Source organism: Schistocerca americana, chromosome 6, assembly GCF_021461395.2.
Source record: "Schistocerca americana isolate TAMUIC-IGC-003095 chromosome 6, iqSchAmer2.1, whole genome shotgun sequence".
In the NCBI taxonomy this organism is placed as follows: domain Eukaryota; kingdom Metazoa; phylum Arthropoda; class Insecta; order Orthoptera; family Acrididae; genus Schistocerca; species Schistocerca americana.
The window spans coordinates 466003963-466028588 of record NC_060124.1 but is presented as its reverse complement, the minus strand read 5'-3'; the positions used below and the strand labels follow the sequence as shown (position 1 = coordinate 466028588).

Genomic DNA, 24626 nt, shown 5'->3' with positions numbered 1-24626 from the left:
AGTAATTTAGAGAGTGATAACGGTGGGACTGCAATAGATAAACTTTTAGTTAAAATCTTGTACCATAATGATTGATAGTGCAGTTCCCTATGTAGTTTCTTTATCATACTTATGGAGTCACTTATTTTTCAGTGCTTTTGTGCTTGAGGGAAGACCTAACGTTTTGCAGCTGAGACGGGCAAACCGAAAATGTTACGGAGAACGGAACTTTATGTGGTTATCGGAGGGATAGGCATTAACTTCGTGGAACATGGACTACCACGGCATCCCAGGGGGCCACTAAACATTGTTTGGTTAACAGCCTCGTGCAGCTGTAATGAGATTTTCACTCTGCAGCGGTGTGTGCGCTGATATGAAACTTCCTGGCAAATTAAAACTGTGTGCCGGACCGAGACTCGAACTCGGAATCGAGTTCGAGTCTCGGTCCGGCACACAGGTTTAATTTGGCAGGAAGTTTCATCTCACCGCACACTCCGCTGCAGAGTGAAAAGCTCATTCTGGTAACATCCCCCACGCTGCAGCTAAGCCATGTCTCCGCAATATCCTTTCTTTCAGGAGTGGTAGTTCTGCAAGGTTCGCAGGAGAGCTTCTGTAAAGTTTGGAAGGTAGGAGACGAGGTACTGGTGGAAGTAAAGCTGTGAGGACGGGGCGCGTGAGTCGTGCTTGGGTAGCTCAGTTGGTAGAACACTTGCCGGTGAAAGGCAAAGGTCCCGAGTTCGAGTCTCGGTCCGGCACACAGCTTTAATTTGCCAGGAAGTTTCAACCTCGAGCAGCTGATTAAGGCCACCAGAGTATGGAGAAGCGCCATGGGCTGCAGGTGAAGGCTATTATGTCACGTTTTGCAGACAGGCCTTGTAGATAGCCATCAGCCACTTCCTAAAACACGAGGTGTACAAAATAATTGGGGCTAGCCTCACGAGCAGTATTTCCTAGTTCCAAGGGCTCTCTGATATGAGGGTAACACTGTGGGAGCAAAGATTCGGGATTAGTTTATTGCAGTGTGACGCCACGAGTGCAGAACTGGCACGGACGTTTTTCAGCAGTAGGGGGCGGGGGGGGGGGGGGGGGGGGGAGTTATTGCCAGATGATTGGCGTCTGAAGGTGACGCGAAATTTTGACGGGACTTTATACGTTGGAGTGAAACATCGTTATTGGGCAACAGTGTGTCTTCATTTTGCTATTGGCAACAGACTGTTCATCGGTGTAAAAGAGTGCACAGCTTAAAGGAAAGCGAAATTTTAACAGTCGCGGGAGACTTTTTGTCGATGCCGGCCAATGGAGATTTCGTGGGTGGACTTCCGTCGAGGGGAGCCCCTGAAGATTAGCTGGCTGTCTCCGGCCGGTGCCAGATCATTGTCTGGGACCGTTGGCGGGCGGTGGACGAATTGGGGAGGAGCACATCTTAGCTGATAACCATGGGATGGTGCTGCAGATATCGCAACGCGCCATCATGTTCTCCGGAGAGCCACCTCCAGGCCAACGGTGTTCATCTCGGCACACGAGAAATTCACAGTGAGCATTGAAAGCGGCAAAGGCGAGCTTGTTCGTTGCGTTCCGCACATATGAAATTTTATACGATCGTCAGTCTCAGGTTAAGCGTTCATGTATCTGATGTACGATGTATTCAATCACTCAACAAGCTTCGAGTTACTGTGTTTTTAGGCTGGAATTCGAGCGGGTAAGTTTGAGTCTCATATCGGGATTTGAGTTATGTGGGTGAAATTTTGCCATGTAGAGCGTAACACTGCTAGCCACAGTCATCTACAATCAGAAAGCTTATGTAGATAGAATTTTACGACTGTTTCACTGTCTCTTCCCTATCAATATGATAGTCAGTGTTTAATGAAATAAATCAGGAAGTTTAAATGAGAGATTGTGTTTGTTACATACCCTCCTGTCACATTAATTATTATGCACACCTCCCACTTTAGGATCTGTTCCTATCCATCTAAATTTGTGAACTTGTAAATTCATAGTGTAGATCTTTCACAAGTGGTTGGTCCCCAATTAGTTTTCTGTGTTGGGGAGTTCAAATCACGAAAGGGGGATTTTGCACATTCCCTGGACCGTTGTACCGAAATCGGGGTAGGAATTTCCGTTGCAAACTTGAAATAATGTAGTGTGGCTTATTCTTTTAACGTTTTTAAGTGGCATTTAAATGTGTAGAATCAGTATATAACGAGGCTTTTCGTCATCTTGTTGTTGCTGTCGTCTTCAATCCAAAGACTGGTTTGATGCAACTCTCCATGATAGTCTCACCCATGCGAGCCTTTTCATTTCCGAATATCTCCAAATAACTGCTGCAACCACGTCCTTCTCAATAAGCTTACTGTATTCATTTCTTCGTCTCCCTCTACGAATTTTATCTCCCTCCCTCCACGCTTCCGTACAGTATTAAATTGGTGATCCGTTGATGTCTTAGAATGTGTAATATGAACAGATTACCTCTTTTGCTGAAGCTGTGCCACAAATTTCTTGTCTCGGCAATTCTGTTAAGTACCTCGCCATTAGTTACGTGATCTACCCATCTAATCTCCAACATTCGTCTGTAGCACCTCATATAAAGCCTCTACTTTTTTAATCTAAACTGTTTATCGTCCATTTTTCACATCCGTACATGGCTACACTCAAGACAAATACCTTCATAAAAGACTTCCTAACACTAAGTAGCCAGCCGCAGTGGCCGAGCGGTTCTATGCGCTTCAATCTGGAACCGCAGGACCGCTGCGGTCGCTGATTCGAATCCTGCCTCGGGCATGGACGTGTGTGATGTTAGGTTTAAGTAGTTCTACGTTTTAGGGGACTGATGACCTCAGATGTTAAGTTCAAAATGTTCAAATCTGTGTGAAATCTTATGGGACTTAACTGCTACGGTCATCAGTCCCTAAGCTTGCACACTACTTAACCTAAATTATGCTAAGGACAAACACACAAAGCCATGCCCGAGGGAGGATTCGAACCTCCACCGGGACCAGCTGCACAGTTGTTAAGTCCCATAGTGCTCAGAGCCATTTTGACCCAAGTCCATATTCGATGCTAGCAAATTTCTGTCCTTCAGAAATGTTTTTCTTGCGTTTGCCAGTCTACATTTTATGTCCTCCATACTTGGACCATCATCACTTCTTTTGCTGCCCGTATGGTAAAACTCATCTACTACTTTATGTGTCTTGTTTCCTAATCTAATTTCCTCAGTATGAACTGATTTAGTTCCACTACATTCCATTATCCTTGTTTTGTTTTCGTTGATTTCATCTTAAATCCTCCTTTAAAGACACTGTCCATTCTGGTAAACTGCTCGTCCACGTCCTTTGCGATCTCTGACACAAACACATTGTCATCAGCAAACCTCAAAGTTCTTATTTCCTCTCACTCACCTTTAATTTCCAATTCAAATTTTTTTTTTGAATTCCTTTATTGCTTGCTCAGTGTACAGACTTAATGCCATCGTGGATTGGCTACAACTCTATCTCCTTCCCTTCCCAACCACTGCTTCCCTTCCTTGCACATCGACTCTTACAAGTGGCCTCTTGTTTCTGTAGAAATTGTAAGTACTCGTACTCTTTCGCTCCTGTATTTTACCCTCACTACCTTCAGAATTTCAAAGATAGTATTCCAGCCAACATCGTCAAAAGCTTTCTCTAAGTCTACAAATCCTATAAATGCCGATTGGCCTTTCCTTAATTTATCTTCCAAGACAAGTCATACGGTGAGTATCGCCTCGTGTGTTCCTATACTTCTCTAGAATCCAAACTAATATTCTTTGAAGTCTGCTTCTGCTACAATGAGATTTTCACTCTGCAGCGGAGTGTGCGCTGATACGAAACTTCCTGGCAGGCTAAAACTGTGTGCCGGACCGAGACTCGAACTCGGGAGCTTTGCCTTTCGCGGGCAAGGGCTCTACCAACTGAGCTACCCAAGCACGACTCACGCCCCGTCCTCACAACTTTACTTCTGCCGGTACCTCATCTCCTATCTTCCAAACTTTACAGAAGCTCTCCTGCGAACCTTACAGAACTAGCAGTCCTGAAAAAAGGATATTGCGGAGACATGGCTCAGCCATAGCCTGGGTGGTTTCCAGAATGAGATTTTCACTCTGCAGCGGAGTGTGCGCTGATATGAAACACCCTGGCAGATTAAAACTGTGTGCCGGACCGAGACTCGAACTCGGGACCTTCGCCTTTCGTGGGCAAGGGCTCTACTAACTGAGCTATCCAAGCACGACTCACGCGCCGTCCTCACAGCTTTATTCCTGCCAGTGTCTCGTCTCCTACCTCTCCTGCGAACCTTGCGGAACTAGCACTCCTGAAAGAAAGGATACTGCGGTGACATGGTTTAGCCATAGCATGGGGGATGTTTCCAGAATGAGATTTTCACTCTGCAGCAGAGTGTACGCTGATATGAAACTTCTGGCAGAAGCAAAGCTGTGAGGACGATGCGTGAGTCGTGCTTAGGTAGCTCAGTTGGTAGAGCCCTTGCCCACGAAAGGCAAAGGTCCCGAGTTCGAGTCTCGGTCCGGCACACAGTTTTAATCTGCCAGGACGTTTCTGCTTCTACTAGTTTTCCCATTCTTATGTAAGGAATCTGTGTTCGTATTTTGCAGCCATGACTTATTCAGATGACAGTTAGGTAATTTTCACACCTGTCAGCAACTACTTTCTTTGGAACTCTGCTCTTAACAGTTCAAAAAAAAGTAGACATCTATTGGAACAATGTCTTCAGTGAATCTTATCACTGACTTCGTTTAGCATGTAGTGTATTGCACCGTCAGAAGTGCCATGAGGGCCTCTAGAGTGGAGATATTGTGTATGGGCACTTACCTGGGGTCCGTGGTGTAGCGGACTGAGGTGCTGCGAGTGTGGGACAGCGAGGATGGCCGCAATCGCAGGCCGGCGCTGCCGCGGTAGCAACAGCGGCACAGCGCCTTGTAGAAGCTCTCCCGGAAGTTCTTCGACATGAAGCCGTACACGATCGGGTTGATGCAGCTGCAACACGCCAACACACCAGTCACTCGTCCCGTCCTGCACCCACTGCTGCAAGTGTCATAGTACTTTAAGTAACATAACTCAACCAAATTATAGCCAACCACATCAAAGACCACACCGGTCACTTTGGAGCAATGTACACTAACTCATCAAACTTACCCAGCCACCCATCAGATTACATTAATATGGGGTGTGTCTACCCTACGCCCTTATGAGGACTCGAACCTTGATAAGGACACCTGCAATGGGACATTTGAATGTCGCTGGAGAAATGGTAGCCCATCCTTCCTCAAGAGACGAAACCAGAGGAGGTACTGATATTGGACGCTGAGGTCTGAAGTAGACATTCTAACTCATTCCAAACGTGCTCCATTGGGTTGAGGTTCGGAAAGCCTAGTCTATTTGATGAATACAAAATTGTTAAGGCTTTCGTGACCACTTGTTGACAAACTGCCTATTGGATTCTGTCTCGGGTTCTTCGGCCGATGTTCATCTAACGATTTTACTGACGTTTCGCCAGCACGAGTGGCTGGCATTGCCAAAGCTTCACCCTCCACTGCCGGTGGTGAACTGGAGCCGAGCTCGCAGCCGCAGACTATATGTACCTGGCGTGCCAACGTCCGAGGGCTTCTCCACGGTCATTTCCGGTGCGCTTCTCCTCTTGCTACCTGCGACGGTCGTTCGCTGCAGTACGGGAAGCCAGGATCCGTTTACCTTAAGGCTTTCCTCTTTCTTGACTGGACGATCAATTAACATCAAGATCCAATAGCATAAGCGACATTGCAGGTTGAGGCAGGTGGAGAAATCGGCCGTGGCAGAGCACGCACTGAGTGAGACCGACCACGTAATAAAATTCGCCGACACGGAAGTTCTGGCTGTAGAGAAGCACTATCATACGCGCTTGTTCCGAGAAGCTGTAGAAATACAAAAACACGCGAACAGTTTCAACAAGCAAGAGGAAATCCTTAAGGTAAACGGAACCTGGCTTCCCGTACTCCAGAGAACGACCATCGCAGGTAGCAAGAGGAGAACCGCACCGGAAATGACCGCGGAGAAGCCCTCGGACGTAGGCGCACCAGCTGCATATAGTCTGCGGCCGCGAGCTCGGCTGTAGTTCACCACCGGCAGTGGAGGGTGAAGGTTTGACAATGCCAGCCACTCGTGCTAGCGAAACGTCAGTAAAATCACTAGATGAATGTCGGCCGAAGAACGCGAGACAGAAGCCAATAGGCAGTATTTTATGGATGTTATTGCACACAGATCTTTGCCTCACTGATGCTGCTTTATGTAGGGTCAACTGTGAGACCAATACAGCCGTCACCTACGAACAGTTGCTGTTCCGTGCACAGTATAAAGTGCTGTAAAATATGTTTGCATCATTTCGCGTTTGGTGTTTTCTTAAGTACAGTAAGGGAACCGCATCCAAACCACGAAAATCATCTCTATGCCGTGACAGCACCTCCTCCTTCCATCGGAATGCCACAGGGTACTGCCTGACTCATCGCCCCAAAACACTCGCTTCCAATCATCCGCTGTCCAGTGCCGTCACTCTTTACATCAACTCAAGCATTCTTCGATAAAATTATTTATCTTTTATCAAGTACGAGCAAACAAACAAACACACACACACACACACACACACGTGCGCGCGCGCGCGCGCGCTTATCTGAGTATAATATTACAGACCTCTTTGAAAAGGTGAACAAAATAATCTGTACTTTTTCTCTAAGTATGTAACATCTCACACACTTTATAAGCACAATGGATATTCTGATTCAATATTTCAATATTTAAATTGTTTGTACTACTTTTTAAAATACACACAGCTCATTCAATGACAACATTAATTTCTGGAAACAGTAAATTCATCTACAATATTACTACTGATTCAACCTACAGAAGAAAATACGTTGAGAAATAGCAAAGTAAACTCAACAGTGCAAAATGCAAATCATCATACTTCTTGGAATGCATTAACATAGCCATTTGATCAGAATTTCAACCACTACCACAGTACAAAAAGTTGTTATTTTTTGCTAATACAGAGTGTAAATTTGATGGAGGGGGTGGGGCGGGGGTGGAGGCGGACTGTATTCCGGCAGTAACAGATTATACTTTTATTTCCTCACTAGCCTAAAGATTAAAGCCTTTTAAAACCCATGTAATATATAGTATTACGTGTTGCCTCATTAAAACCAGCAATATGAAGAGAGGAAATTTACCACGATCTAAAAAACGAGTGATGATAATGAGGCAGATGTTAAAATATTCTGTGTCACACATGTCTTGCAAAATTCAATGATGGGGCTGCACAGTAGATAAGTGAGATGTGGTAACACCTGATCACCATTAGGTTGAGTGAATGATGGTTAATGGAGACAGTGATGGTCAACAGAGAACAGACGTAAATGGTGAGCATAGTAAATTATGGTCAATGGAGAACGTGCGTCAGTGTACTTCTCTAGATTGTCGCACAGATGATAAAATCGTAGGTATCGAAATACACTCCTGGAAATTGAAATAAGAACACCGTGAATTCATCGTCCCAGGAAGGGGAAACTTTATTGACACATTCCTGGGGTCAGATACATCACATGATCACACTGACAGAACCACAGGCACATAGACACAGGCAACAGAGCATGCACAATGTCGGCACTAGTACAGTGTATATCCACCTTTCGCAGCAATGCAGGCTGCTATTCTCCCATGGAGACGATCGTAGAGATGCTGGATATAGTCCTGTGGAACGGCTTGCCATGCCATTTCCACCTGGAGCCTCAGTTGGACCAGCGTTCGTGCTGGACGTGCAGACCGCGTGAGACGACGCTTCATCCAGTCCCAAACATGCTCAATGGGGGACAGATCCGGAGATCTTGCTGGCCAGGGTAGTTGACTTACACCTTCTAGAGCACGTTGGGTGGCACGGGATACATGCGGACGTGCATTGTCCTGTTGGAACAGCAAGTTCCCTTGCCGGTCTAGGAATGGTAGAACGATGGGTTCGATGACGGTTTGGATGTACCGTGCACTATTCAGTGTCCCCTCGACGATCACCAGTGGTGTACGGCCAGTGTAGGAGATCGCTCCCCACGCCATGATGCCGGGTGTTGGCCCTGTGTGCCTCGGTCGTATGCAGTCCTGATTGTGGCGCTCACCTGCACGGCGCCAAACACGCATACGACCATCATTGGCACCAAGGCAGAAGCGACTCTCATCGCTGAAGACGACACGTCTCCATTCGTCCCTCCATTCACGCCTGTCGCGACACCACTGGAGGCAGGCTGCACGATGTTGGGGCGTGAGCGGAAGACGGCCTAACGGTGTGCGGGACCGTAGCCCAGCTTCGTGGAGACGGTTGCGAATGGTCCTCGCCGATACCCCAGGAGCAACAGTGTCCCTAATTTGCTGGGAAGTGGCGGTGCGGTCCCCTACGGCACTGCGTAGGATCCTACGATCTTGGCGTGCATCCGTGCGTCGCTGCGGTCCGGTCCCAGGTCGACGGGCACGTGCACCTTCCGCCGACCACTGGCGACAACATCGATGTACTGTGGAGACCTCACGCCCCACGTGTTGAGCAATTCGGCGGTACGTCCACCAGGCCTCCCGCATGCCCACTATACGCCCTCGCTCAAAGTCCGTCAACTGCACATACGGTTCACGTCCACGCTGTCGCGGCATGCTACCAGTGTTAAAGACTGCGATGGAGCTCCGTATGCCACGGCAAACTGGCTGACACTGACGGCGGCGGTGCACAAATGCTGCGCAGCTAGCGCCATTCGACTGCCGCGGTTCCTGGTGTGTCCGCTGTGCCGTGCGTGTGATCATTGCTTGTACAGCCCTCTCGCAGTGTCCGGAGCAAGTATGGTGGGTCTGACACACCGGTGTCAATGTGTTCTTTTTTCCATTTCCAGGAGTGTAGATGACAGAGGGATAGAGACACAATTAAAATCGCTCAAAAGAGGAAAGGCCGCTGGACCTGATGGGATACCAGTTCGATTTTACACAGAGTACGCGAAGGAATTTGCCCCCCTTCTTGCAGCGGTGTACCGTAGTTCTCTAGAAGAGCGTAGCGTTCCAAAGAATTGGAAAAGGGCCCAGGTTATCCCCGTTTTCAAGAAGGGACGTCGAACAGATGTGCAGAACTATAGACGTATATCTCTAACGTCGATCAGTTGTAGAATTTTGGAACACGTATTTTGTTCGAGTATAATGAATTTTCTAGAGACTAGAAATCTACTCTGCAGGAATCAGCATGGGTTTTGAACAAGACGATCGTGTGAATCCCAGGTCGCACTATTCGTCCACGAGACTCAGAGGGCCATAGACACGGGTTCCCACGTAGATACTGTGTTTCTTGACTTCCGAAAGTCAGATACAGTTCCCCACAGTCGTTTAATGAACAAAGTAAGAGCATATGGACTATCAGATCAATTGTGTGATTGGGTTGAAGAGTTCCTAGATAACAGAACGCAGCATGTCATTTTCAATGGAGAGAAGTCTTCCGAAGTAAGAGTGATTTCAGGTGTGCCGCAAGGGAGTGTCGTAGGACCGTTGCTATTCACAATATACATAAATGACCTTGTGGATAACATCGGAAGTTCACTGAGGTTTTTTGCGGATGATGCTGTAATATATCGAGAGATTGTAACAATGGAAAATTGTACTGAAATGCAGGAGGATTTGCAACGAATTGACGCATGGTGCAGGGAATGGCAATTAAATCCCAATGTAGACAAGTGTAATGTGCTGCGAATACAAAGAAAGAAAGATCCCTTATCATTTAGCTACAATATAGCAGGTCAGCAACCGGAAGCAGTTAATTCCATAAATTATTTGGGAGTACGCATTAGGAATGATTTAAATTGGAATGATCATATAAAGTTGATCGTCGGTAAAGCATATGCCAGACTGAGATTCATTGGAAGAATCTTAAGGAAATGCAATCCGAAAACAAGGGAAGTAGGTTACAGCACGCTTGTTCGCCCACTGCTTGAATACTGCTCAGCAGGGTTGATAGAAGAGATAGAGAACATCCAACGGAGAGCAGCGCGCTTCGCTACAGGATCATTTAGTAATCGCGAAAGCGTTACGGAGATGATAGATAAACTCCAGTGGGAAACTCTGCAGGAGAGACGCTCGGTAGCTCGGTACGGGCTTTTGTTGAAGTTTCGAGAACATACCTTCACCGAGGAGTCAAGCAGTATATTGCTCCCTCCTACGTATATCTCGCGAAGAGACCATGAGGATAAAATCAGAGAGATTAAGAGCCCACACAGGGGCATACTGACAATCCTTCTTTCCACGAACAATACGAGACTGGATTAAAAGGGACAACCCGCAGAGGTACTCAAGGTACCCTCCGCCACACACCGTCAGGTGACTTGTGGAGTATGGATGTAGATGTAGATGTTGATGTATTATGGTTGATGGAGAGAATTACAGTCAGTGTAGAAATTATGTTCAACTCAGAGAATGATTGTCAGTGGAGAATGAATGTGAATGGTAAATGGTAAATGACAAATCGATAATGTCAAATGGCATGCTTTATCTGTTTGTTACCCATTACCTATTCCCTGACAAGGTATTAATGTGGGGGTCCATAGTGTTTACAAAATCTGTAAGTAGGACTGAAATTTCTGCGAGTCTTAGATATGAAGGTAATATAGGTAATTCTCAATGCATCTTGACTGTTACTTACATATGCAATAGCACTCATGTGCATGATTCTGCAACCAGTTTCTATGCATTAAATGAACTTAATGTTTGATACAAAGATAATCTATTAATGTACTTAAATAGTGCCAATAAAAGAACTATGAGGGTTTTAATAAGCATTTACGCAATTTTAGGAGACAGTCTTCACTCCTTCCTATCTGATCATGTAAGCGTAGAAAAATCGTGGAATGTTACCAAAGATACAGTATCGACAGCAATCGAGATATATATAGCACATAAATTAATAAGTGATGGTACTGATCCCCCATGGTACACAAAACGTGTCAGATTGCTGTGGCAGGAGCAACGAAAAAAGCATGCGAAATTTAGGAGAACGCAAAATCCCCAAGATCAGCTAAGTTTTACAAAAGTTCGAAATACAGCGCGTACTGCAATGCGAGATGCTTTTAATAATTTCCACAACAAAATTATGTCTCGAAATCTGGCAGAAAACCCAAAGAGATTCTGGTCATACATAAAGCACAACAGTGGCAAGACACAATCAATACCTTCACCGCGGGATAACAACGGTGAAGTCACCGATGACAGTGACACTAAAGCAGAGTTGTTAAACACGGTTTTCCGAAACTCCTTCACCAAAGAAGACTAAATAAATATTCCTGAATTCCAATCAAGAATAACTGCCAAGATGAGAAACATTGAAGTAGATATCCTCGGAGTAACGAAGCAGCTTAAATCGCTTAATAAAGGCTAAGCCTCCGATCCAGATTCTATACCATTCAGGTTCCTCTCAGAGTATGCTGATAAAATAACCCCATATTTAGCAATTATACACAACCACTCGCTCACACAAAGATCCTTACCTAAAGACTGGAAAATTGCTCACGTCACTGCAATACCCAAAAACGGAAGTAGGAGTAATCCGTTGAATTACAGACCTATATCACTAACGTAGACTTGCAGTAGGGTTTTGGAACATATACTGTATTCGAACATTATCAAGTACCTCGAAGAAAACGATTTATTGACACACAGTCAGCACGGTTTCAGAAAATATAGTTCTTTTGAAACACAACTAGCTCTGTAAACTCGAAAGTAATGAGTGCTATCGACAGGATATGTCAAATTGATTCCATATTTCTGATGTCCAGTAGACTTTCGACACTGTTCCTCACAAGCGTCTTCTAACCAAACTGCGTGCCTACGGAATATCGCCTCAGTTGTGCCACTAGATTCGTGATTCCCTGTCAGAAAGGACAAAGTTCTTAGTTATAGACGGAAAGTCATCGAGTAAAACAGAAGTAATATCCGGCGTTCCCCAAGGAAGTGTTATGGGCCCTCTATTGTTCCTGATATATATTAACGACATAGGAGACAAACAGAGTAGCCCTCTTAGATTGTTTGCAGGTGGTGCTGTCATTTACCGCCTTGTAAAGTCATCAGATGATCAAAACGACTTGCAAGACGATTTAAATAAGATATGTGTATGGGGCGAAAAGTGGCAATTGACCCTGAATAAGGAAAAGTGTGAAGTTATTCACATGAGTACTAAAAGAAACTCGCTAAATTTCGATTACGCGATAAGTCACATGCATTTGAAGGCTGTAAATTCAACAAAATACTTAGGGTTAACAATTACAAATAGCCTAAATTGGAACGATCACATAGATAATATTGTGGATAGAACAAATCAAAGACTGCGAGTCATTGGCAGAACACTTAGAAGGTGCAACAGGTCTACTAAAGAGACTCCTTACACCACGCTTGTCAGCCCTATTCTGGAGTGCTGCTGTACTGTGTGGAATCCGTATCAGGTATGACTGACGGATGACGTCGAAAATGTACAAACAAAGGCAGCTCGTTTTTATTATCGTGAAATATGGGAGACAGTGTCACAGGTATGACACGTGAATTGGAATGGCAATCATTAAAACAAAGGCGTTTTTCGTTCCGACGAGATCTTCTCTTGAAATTTCAATCACCAGTTTTCTCCTCCGATTGCGAAAACATTCTGTTGGCACCCACCTACATAGGGAGAAATGATCGTCAGGATAAAATAAGAGAAATCAGGGCTCGCACAGAAAAATTTAAGTGCTCGTTTTTCACGCGTGCTTTTCGAGAGTGGAACAGTAGAGAGACAGCTTGAAGGTTGTTCATTGAGCCCTCTGCCAGGCACTTTATTGTGAATAGCACAGCAATCACGTAGATTTAGATGTAGATGAACCACATAAAAGACCACACAGGTCACTTTGGAGCAATGTACACTAACTGATCAAAATTACCCAGCCACCCATCAGAGGACATTAATAAGGGGTGTGTCTACCCTTCACCCTTATTACGACTCGAACCTTGCTAGGGACACCATCTGAATGTCCCTTGAGAAATGGTAGCCCATCCTTCCTCAAGAGACGAAACCAGAGGAGGTACTGATGTTGGACGCTGAGGTGCTCCATTGGGTTTAGGTTAGAAGTGTCAGACCAATACAGCCGTCACCTACGAACAGTCGCTGTTCCGTGCACAGTACACATTGCTGTAATGTATATTTGCATCCTTTCACGTTTGTTTTTTTCTTAAGTACAATAAGGGAACCACATCCAAACCACGAAAATCATCCCTATGCCGTGACAGCACCTCCTCCTTCCATCGGAATGCCACAGGGTACTGCCTGACTCATCGCCCCAAAACACTCGCTTCCAATCATCCGCTGTCCAGTGCCGTCACTCTTTACATCAACTCAAGCATCACTTACCACTGACTACAGAATTATGTGGCTTATGAATGGCCACTTGGCCGTTGTACCCCTTTCTTTTAATTCACGCCGGCCGGAGTGGCCGTGCGGTTCTAGGCGCTACGAATTGCGGATAACGTCGATATCGTGTTGATGTATGACTATTGTGATCAAAATGCCCAATGGGCGTGTGCTATGTATGCTGCTCGGTATCCTGGACGACATCATCCAAGTGGCCTGACCGTTCGCCGAATTGTTACATTACTTAAGGAAACAGGAAGTGTTCAGCCACATGCGAAAAGTCAACCACGACCTGCAACAAATGATGATGCCCAAGTAGGTGTTTTAGCTGCTGTGGCAGCTAATCCGCACATCAGTAGCAGACAAATTGCGCGAGAGTCGGGAATCTCAAAAACGTCGGTATTGAGAATGCTACATCAACATCGATTGCACCCGTACCATATTTCTATGCATCAGGAATTGCATGGAGACGACTTTGAACGTCGTGTACAGTTCTGCCACTGGGCACAAAAGAAATTACGGGACGATGACAGATTTTTTGGACGCGTTCTATTTAGCGACGAAGCGTCATTCACCAACAGTGGTAACGTAAACCGGCATAATATGCACTATTGCACAACGGAAAATCCACGATGGCTGCGACAAGTGGAACATCAGCGACCTTGGCGGGTTAATGTATGGTGCGCCATTATGGGAGGAAGGATAATTTGCCACCATTTTATCGATGGCAATCTAAATGTTGCAATGTATGCTGATTTCCTACGTAATGTTCTACCGATGTTATTACAAGATGTTTCACTGCAAGACAGAATGGCGATGTAGTTCCAACATGATGTATGTCCGGCACATAGCTCGCGTGCGGTGGAAGGGGCATTGAATAGCATATTTCATGACAGGTGGATTGGTCGTCGAAGCACCATACCGTGGCCCGCACCTTCACCGGGTCTGACGTCCCCGGATTTCTTTCTGTGGGGAAAGTTGAAGGATACTTGCTATCGTGATTCACCGACAACGCCTGACAAAATGCGTCAGCACATTGTCACTGCATGTGCAAACATTACGGAAGGCGAACTACTCGCTGTTGAGAGGAATGTCGTTACACGTATTGGCAAATGCTTTGAGGTTGACGGACATCATTTTGAGCATTTATTGCATTAACGTGGTATTTACAGGTAACCACGCTGTAACAGCATGCTTTCTCAGAAATGATGACTTCACAATGGTACATGTATCACATTGGAACAACCGAAATAAAATGTTCAAACATACCTACGTTCTGTATTTTAATTTGAAACATCTATCTGTTACCAACTGTTAGTCTAAAATTGTAAGCCATATGTTTGTGACTATTACAGTGCCATCCATCACAAAGCGAAGCAAGTGGTCCAACTAAAACCGTCATATTTCTCTACGTACTACACGAATATGTAATAAAGATTGGGGGTTCTTATTTTAAAAGACGCAGTTGTTATCCTTTTGACCGATGACAGCGCCATCTAGCGGACCAACCATAGCGCCATGTTGTTTGCCCATTCAAGTTAGACAAGTTTCGTCTTTGTAGTTTTGTAGTTTTTTCTTTTGACGCTTATTTCGTGAGATATTTGGCCCGGTCACGATCAATTGAGCACCATATATATATATATATATATATATATATATATATATATATATGTGTGTGTGTGTGTGTGTGTGTGTGTGTGTGTGTAACTTTCCTAACACAACTATATTTCTTTGTATGAGAGAAGAGAGATATCTTGTGCAAAGAGTGCTTTTTTTAACTTGCTTTATTTTCTATGATACATCCTGATTTGACTGCCTCATTTTAACACTATACCGTATTGGCTGCAGAGAAGAGGGAAGGGGGAATGGATTAGAAAGCAGAACTGGGCTAATTATACAGATTTTTTTTTAAACTGGGTGCCTCATTTTAATATTATGCTGAGACTGGCTGGTGAGGATGGGTGAAGAAGGGGGGAGTGGGGTACACAGCACAACTGCGGTAGATTAGATTATTTTTTAAAATTTGTTTCACTTGTTTATTTATTTCAACTGATATCTGATTAGCTTCCTCATGTCACTACTAAGCTGTGATATGCTGGAGGGGTTGGGGGGGGGCGGGGGGAGTACAAGCGCAACTGGATTTTTTAGTTTTATTTATTTATTTTTTGAAATTACATCGTTGCTGGCTGCCTCATTTTAATTCTACATCGCAAGTTGCGGGGAGAGTGAAGGGTTGGGTATGGGAGAGAAGTAGGGAGGCTTGGGAGGACTAGCTGGAGACGGTGGTTTGCATAGCACTACTGGGATAGTTGAGACAAATAAGATGTTTTTAAATTTGCCGCCAAATTTAAATTTCCCGCCATCGCAATGATTGATTTCTAAATTTCCTGGAACTAGCTCCACAATGCCAATGCTCATAAAGATGCTGTTTCTTATTCTTGCAAATATAAATCTTGAACTGTAGGCTGAAATATCCGTATGGGGCTGTAAAGTTATCTTCTTGTATTTAATGACACTATACTGCTTGGTAATTTATTTCTCACGGTTTAATTTTGATGGGAGTCTTGCATTCAGTTACTCGAATGTGGGACGTTGCTTGGGCGCCATCTTGTTATTTACGTGTGATAACTGCACTTGAGCTCTATTGCTGATAGCTGTTTATCAAATATTTTGCTACACAATCTCTCTCCTTATTACTGTGGTATGCAGAAAGAAATCAGATAAATGAATCGAATTGTCACCAACACGCACTATGACTAAGAATGTACTATCTGCTAAATTATGTTTAATCAATATGTAAGATATGAAGATGTGGTGTGAAGTGTATAAGAAACACTGCACAACAGAAGAAATTTAGGAATATCTTACCACAAAATACTCAATTGCTTGATGGTAAGCTCAACCACGTGCGACAGTTACAACTACGTCTACATCTACATCTACGTGATTACACTGCTATTCACTATAAAGTGCCTGGCACAGGGTTCAATGAACCACTTTCAAGTTCTCTCTCGACCGTTCCACTCTCGAACGGCGCGTGGGAAAAACGAGCGCTTAAATTTATCAGTGCGAGCCCTGATGTCTCTTATTTTATTGTGATGATCATTTCCCCCTATGGAGTGTGGGTGCCAACAGAATATTTTCTCAATCGGAGGAGAAAGCTGGTGATTGAAACTTCATGAGAAGATCCCGTCGCAACGAAAAACGCCTCTGTTTTAATGATTGCCACTCCAGTTCACGTATCATGTCATTGGCACTATCTCCCCTGTGCCGCGATAAAACAAAACGAGCTGCCTTTCTTTGTACTTTTTCGATGTCATCCGAAAGTCATACTTGATACGGATTCCACACCGCACAGCAGAACTCCAGAATAGGGCTGACAAGCGTGGTGTAAGGAGTCTCTTTAGTAGACCTGTTGCACCTTCTAAGTGTTCCGCCAATGAATCGTGGTCTTGGGTTTGCTCTACCCACAATATTATCTATGTGATCGTAATCCGTAAGTATTTAGTTGAATTTGCAGCCTGCAGATTTGTGTGACTTATCGCGCAATCGAAATTTAGAGGATTTCTATTAGTACTGACGTGAATAACTTCCAACTTTTCTGTACTCAGGTTCAATTGCAACATTCCGCACCTCACAGATATGTAAATAATTTTGCAATTCGTTTTTGTCATCTGATGACTTTACAAGACGTTGAATGCAAGCATTATCTGCAAACAATCTAAGACGGCTACTCAGTTTGTCTCCTATGTCATTCATATAGATCGGGAACAATAGACTAGAACACTTCCTTGGAGAACGCCGGATGTTACTTCTGTTTTACTTCACGACTTTCCGTCTGTTACTACGAACTGTGACATTTTTGATAGGAAATCACGAATTCAGTCAAACAACCGAGGCGATATTCCATAGGCACGCAGTTTGGTTAGAACACGCTTGTGAGGAACGGTGTCGAAAGGCTTCTGGAAATCTAAAAATATGCAATCAACCTGACGTCCCCTGTCGATAGCACTCATTACTTGATGAGTATAGAGAACTAGTTGTGTTTCACAAGAACAACATTTTCTGAACCGGTGTTGACTATGTGTCAATAAATCGTTTTCTTCGAGGTAAGTCATAATGTTCGAACACAGTATATGTTCCAAAACCCTACTGCAAATAGACGTTAGTGATATGGGCCTGTAATTCAGAGTATTAATTCAATATCCTTCCTGAGTACCATGTGACTTGAGCAATTTTCCAGTCTTTAGGTAAGGAAGTTTCTAAGAGCGAGCGGTTGTATATAATTGCTAAACATGAAACTATTGTATCGGCATACTCTGAAAGGAATCTGACAGGTATACACACTGGACCGGAGGCCTTGCCTCTTTTAAGTGATTTAAGCTGTTTTGCTACGCCGAGGGTATCTACTTCTATGTTTCTCATCTTAGCAGTTGTTCTTGATTGGAATTGCGTAATATATACTTCGTCTTCTTTGGTGAAGGAGTTTCGGAAAACCGTATTTAATAACTCTGCTATAGTGGCACTATCATCAGTGACTTCACAGTTGTCATCGCCCAGTGAAGGTATTGATTGCTTTATGTATGACCAGTATTTATCTGGGTTTTTTGACAGATTCCGAGACAGAGTTTAGTTGTGGAAATCATTAATAGCATCTCGCATGAAGCACGAGCTATATTTCGAACTTCAAAACTTTGCCAGTCTTGGGGATTTTGCGTTGTTTTAAATTTGGCATGCTTTTTTCGTTGTTTCTGCTACAGCGATCTGACCCGTTTTGTGTACGATGGGGGAACAGTACCATCAATTATCAATTTATGTGATATATAACTCTCAATCGCCATCGATACTATCTCTTTGAAATCATTCATATCTTTTCTACGCTTACATGATCAGATCGGAAAGAGTGGAGACTTTTTCTTAAAAAGGCGTTAAGAGCATTTTAATAAGCGTTTCTAAACAGATGTATTTTGCGTTTCTCTTTTATGGTTGTGGGTTTTACGGTATTCACCGCAGCAGCAGCTCCTTGTCGTAGATTATCCCTGTACCCGTCCAGGATTATTTGTTGCTTGGAGTGGGCCCTTGAACTAATTGTTCAAAATAATTCTCTGAGAAAGCATTCAGTACAATTTCGGATGACGTTTTATGCCTGCCGCCGGCTTTAAAGTATAATTTTTCAGCATATCGTGGCTGCATTGAAGTCATCACCGACTATAATTGTATGAGTGGGTGCGTATTTGAAATTAGACCCAAGTTTCCTTTGACCTGTACAGCAACTATATCTTCTGAGTAGAATGATCTGTAAAACGACCCAGTTAATAATTTAGTCTGACTGTCAAGTATGATCTCTACCCATACTATTTCGCAGGAACTATCTACTTCAATTTCACTACAAAGTAAACTACTTCTGACAGCAATAAATACTCCACGACCAATTGTATTTTATCTATCCTTTCTGAACACTGTTAGGTCGTTTGAAATAATTTCGGCTGAACTTATTTCCGGCTTTAGCCAGCTTTCCATACTTTACCATAGCTTCAGCGCTTTCTAGGGCTTGGAACTGTAGTTCTTCCCCAGTACAGCTACAGCAATTTAAAACTACAATACCGATTGTTGCTACAACTACCTTACTGTCTTTTACCTGCCCGCTTTTAGACGGATGCTCTTTTTGTCGTTTCCTGGGACTCTCTAACCTAAAAAAATGTCCAGTCCCACCCACACAGCCCCTCTACCCGTGTAGCCGCTTCCTGTCTGTAGTCGGCTCCGGACCTATTAAGCGGAACCCGTAAACCCACCACCCGACTGCGCAAGTCAAGGAATCTGCATCCTACACGTTCACAGAACCGCCTGAGCCTCTGATTCAAACCCTCCACTTGGCTCTGCACCAAAGGACCACAGTCGGTACTGCAGATTCTGCAGATGGGGAGCTCCGCCTTAATCTCGCAAGACTGGCAGTCTTTACCATTTCCGCTAGCCGCCCGAAACCAGAGAGAATCTCCTCCGATTCAAAGCGACATACGTCATTGGTACCGACATGACCCACCTCCTGTACTCTTTATGGCATCGGGAAGCACCCTTTCCACATCCGGAACGACTCCTCCCAGTATGCATACAGAGTGCACGCTGATTTCCTGCCCCTCCTTGGCAGACATATACCTAAGGAGCCGCATTACGCGCCTAACGTTGGAGCAAACCCGCCAATGCCCAAATCTTGCTGGCCGAGAAGCTTCCTCTGGAACAGGGTGGGTGGCTGCATCCGACTTAGAGACTTCGTCAGCCACAGATAACGCCCGAAACCTGTTCGTCAAACGAAACTGGGAGGCTCTACGATCGGCCCCTCGGAAAGTCTTTCGCTGCCTGCCAGACTAGCATGCAATAAGCAATATGTAAAGGAATACCACACAGAAGGAATGTGATGTGAGTTGTACCTGCAACAGAAAAGTCAGGTACAATGACGAAATTTAGGAGAGGTATACAGGCACAGTATTCAGGCTGCAAACAATGAGACCATGTATTATGGTTTATCAACTTGGTTCATGTTCTTCAAATGTGTACACACGAATTCACATTGATTCTCAACTGATGTGTAAACTAAAAATAGTAAAATTGCCTTTGGTATTGTCGTATTCGCATTTAAACCGTTTGCTGTTGCTTTTGGTGTCATCGATACCAGAATAGCTTATTTTGCAGCCCCTACACTAGTCTACGTTACACATGTATTTGCAAATCTGCATAAATGTTAGTTGGTTAGTAACATGTTTCATGGATCATCTTGCAAGATAGCTCGCACTGGTGTGGAACGAGTCATTTCACATTCAAATCGAAAATTCATTTTTCTCATAAAAAATATACTCAGATGTGAGTTAGTAATTCTTTACACATTACAGGAATAGAAATTGCAGCATTGTCCACAACTTTTTGAACTGAAGACAACCGTAATGCGGAGTATTGAATGCCATTTTTCCTTCTGGTATTGTAATTATGTACGCCATTGTTACTTTTGATCTGTAGTGGAATATTTACAACAAACTTCATGAAAGAACAAATATGCTGTGAAGCAATAGTCAGAATGCACAACTTCTTAAACAGATGTCTACTAGATGCTCGTGGGTAAGCACCACATATTATTCTTATAGCATATTTTTGTGGCAAGAAGACTTTCTGTCTTAAAGATGAATTACCTTACAACATTATTCCATATGAAATTACTGAACGAAATTACGCAAAATACGCCAACTTACTGATTTGTCCCTCTGCAAGATATGCAATGCTTCTAAGCGCGAATGTGGATGAAATGAATTGTTTTAGGAGCTCCGAACTGTGCTTCTTCCAATATGAACCCCTAAGTAATTTGAAGTTTTCACCGTATTTACTTTTTTCTCACCATGTGTTATACTTATCATTGGTGTTGTACCTCTAGATGTGCAGAACCGAATATGTTGTTTCTTTTTAAAGTTGAGAGTGAGACCATTCGCAGGAAACCAGTCAATGAATCTATTAAGAATATTGTTTACTATTTCTGTTTCTGTACGTATGCTAGGACTGATTACAATACTAGTGTCATCTGCAAAAAGAATTAATTCTGCTTGTTCCATACAGGACAGAGGGTCGTGTACATAAATGAGGAACAGTAGTGGACCTAAGATTGAACCTTGGGGAACCCCCTACGTGGTTTCTTCCTGGTCAGAATTATATCCCTGGACCCTAAATCCATTTGAACGCGGTAACTTTCAAGATCAGTTGAAGCAGGTCCTACTTGTCAGCAGTAATGTATCCCACACTGTTATAGTGCACCACGCCTGAACATTGTTGTTCATGGTTGATAGCTATCCATTTGAGCTGCTGAGAGTGTACCCATTTCGTCTGCCATGAGCTTAAGATACTCATATAAAAGCAGTGCAGACCTGTTGAAGTAGGCCATTAGGTGGAAGGCGGTGGCCATGTGCTTGAGGCTGTCGGTGCGGTAGGACGGCAGCTGGCGAAAGGCGGTCAGCACATTGTCCACCAGCAGCGGGCCCCAGCACAGCACGAACAACACCACCACCGCCACCAGCATCTTGATCACCTGCCAAAAACAACGGGTCAGAGGCCATTTCCAGTTTGGAACTCAACATTACTAAACAGCTCCTAAATTGATGACACTCAGAGGAGGGTAAATATAGTAGGTGGCGAGATTTAAATAATTGAGAGAATGGACTGGCCATGTCTCTGCCCTGTATATCATAGCAGGCTTTACCACCGACTTGTGCACATTCCCTTTCAACCCAGAGCTCACCTTTTTGTCACACAACACTCAACTCATTTTCCTCCAGTTGTTCCAACCGCAGTGAAATGAACTGTGCAACCAAAATGAATTTGATACTTCTAGTAAGAACAAATGGAAGAATACAGATTCCGACACCATTTGTCGCTTTCAAAGACACCTGTGTCGTCCAAATCATCTTCTCTACCTAGAGCATCGACAATGTCTCCAAAATTTAGCAAATTGGAAGTTTCTTCATTAGATAAACCACAGTGCGCCAGTGCCATTTCTCTCACACAGAATACCAACAACGTGCACCATCTATAGACGAAAACAATTACTTATAACGAATGAAATAATGCGAAAACAAGACGCACATTCACGCCACCTATCCGTCCAATTACTAAATAACAGTATATTGGTCATATGAGCTGCAAGCACAGCGCGCAGCGGTTTTTAATCGACGAAACACGCTGGCCCGTAGCCCCTACAACGGGCTTGGCGCTTATGGAAGGGAGCGCAGCCCGTGGAGTTGGCGACGAGGGAGATAATAAGATGAATAATTCGATCAATGCAAAATTGGGTCATTACCAGATAGTGATGCACCACGAAGTCTTATGCGCTGCAGAAACTCTTAACCTAGTAAAAACGGGAGTACCTAGGAGTTCAGAAGATGTTCAATTTAGAGGACGAGCGAATCAAAAACAGTGTACCAAGACAGAGCAGAAACTCTTAACCTAGTAAAAACTTGAGTACCTAGGAGTTCAGAAGATGTTCAATTTAGAGAACGAGCGAATCAGAAACAGTGTACCAAGACAGAGCAGAAACTCTTCACCTAGTAAAAACGGGAGTACCTAGGAGTTCAGAAGATGTTCAATTTAGAGGACGAGCGAATCAAAAAGTGTACCAAGACAGAGCAGAAACTCTTAACCTAGTAAAAACGGGAGTACCTAGGAGTTCAGAAGATATTCAATTTAGAGGACGAGCGAATGAAGAACGGTGTACCAAGATAGAGAGGATCTTGCACATCATTAGGAAAAGAAGGAGCGTGTTCGTAGGACACATCCTTAGAATGGACTAGAAAAACATGTTTTCGTGCACCTCATTTGAAACGTGGAAGTGGCACATGTAAAAAAAGTTACAACGAACCTGTCTGGATGAAAGCAGATTTTTGAAAGGGAGTTTTCAGTTTTATCGTTGTTGTTGTGGTCTTCAGTCCTGAGACTGGTTTGATGCAGCTCTCCATGCTACTCTATCCTGTGCAAGCTTCTTCATCTCCCAGTACCTACTGCAGCCTACATCCTTCTGAATCTGCTTAGTGTATTCATCTCTTGGTCTCCCTCTACGATTTTTACCCTCCACGATGCCCTCCAGTACTAAATTGGTGATCCCTCGATGTCTCAGAACATGTCCTACCAACCGATCCCTTCTTCTAGTCAAGTTGTGCCACAAGCTCCTCTTCTCCCCTATTCTGTTCAATAACTCCTCATTAGTTATGTAATCTACCCATCTAATCTTCAGCATTCATCTGAAGCACCACATTTCGAAAGCTTCTATTTTCTTCTTGTCTTATCGTCCACGTTTCACTTCCGTACATGGATACACTCCATACAAATACTTTAAGAAACGACTTCTTGACATTTAAATCTATAATCGATGTTTACAAATTTTTCTTCTTCAGAAACGCTTTCCTTGCCATTTCCAGTCTGCACTTTATATCCTCTCTACTTCAAACATCATCAGTTATTTTGCTCCCACAATAGCAAAACTCCTTTACTACTTTAAGTGTCTCATTTCCTAATCTAATTCCCTCAGCATCAACCGACTCAATTCGACTACATTCCATTATCCTCGTTTTGCTTTTGTTGATGTTCACCTTATATTCTCCTTTCAAGACACTATACATTCCGTTCAACTGCTCCTCCAAGTCCCTTGCTGTCTCTGACAGAATTACAATGTCAGCAGCGAACCTTCTTCTCCAGGGATTTTAATACCTACTCAGAACTTTTCTTTTGTTTCCTTTTTTGTTTGCTCAATATCTTTCTTTTTTTTGTCGTCAGTCTACTGACTGGTTTGATGCGGCCCGCCACGAATTCCTTTCCTGTGCTAACCTCTTCATCTCATAGTAGCACTTGCAACCTACGTCCTCAATTATTTGGTTGACGTATTCCAATCTCTGTCTTCCTCTACAGTTTTGGCCCTCTACAGCTCGCTCTAGTACCGTGGAAGTCATTTCCTCATGTCTTAGCAGATGTCCTATCATCCTGTCCCTTCTCCTTATCGGTGTTTTCCACATATTCCTTTCCTCTCCGATTCTCCGTAGAACCTCCTCATTCCTTACCTTATCAGTCCACCTAATTTTCAACATTCGTCTATAGCATTACATCTCAAACGCTTCGATTCTCTTCTGTTCCGGTTTTCCCACGGTCCATGTTTCACTACCATACAATGCTGTACTCCAGACGTACATCCTCAGAAATTTCTTCCTCAAATTAAGGCTAGTGCTTGATATTAGTAGACTTCTCTTGGCCAGAAATGCCTTTTTTGCCATACCGAGTCTGCTTTTGATGCCCTCCTTGCTCCGTCCGTCATTGGTTATTTTACTGCCAAGGTAGCAGAATTCCTTAACTTCACTGACTTCGTGACCATCAATCCTGATGTTAAGTTTCTCGCTGTTCTCATTTTTACTACTTCTCATTACCTTCGTCTTTCTCCGATTTCATTTTTACTACTTCTCATTACCTTCGTCTTTCTCCGATTTACTCTCAAACCATACTGTGTACTCATTATACTGTTCATTCCGTCCAGCAGATCATCTAAGTGTTCTTCAGTTTCACTCAGGATAGCAATGTCATCAGCGAATCGTATCATTGATATCCTTTCACCTTGTATTTTAATTCCACTCCCGAACCTTTTTTTTTATTTCCATCATTGCTTCCTCGATGTACAGATTGAACAGTAAGGGCGAAAGGCTACA

General features: G+C 43.8%; 1 protein-coding gene across 1 annotated transcript in view; it reads right to left on the bottom strand.

The window, feature by feature from the left end:
• The window catches only part of LOC124619837 (somatostatin receptor type 4-like), a 523863-nt gene that overhangs the window by 10374 nt on the left and 488863 nt on the right, over positions 1-24626 (bottom strand). The window contains exons 6-7 of the mRNA XM_047146445.1: positions 21312-21472; positions 4818-4982 (exon numbers count right to left, since the gene is read on the bottom strand). Of these exons, the coding sequence (XP_047002401.1) occupies positions 4818-4982; positions 21312-21472 (326 nt within the window). The remainder of the gene's footprint in view (positions 1-4817; positions 4983-21311; positions 21473-24626) is intronic.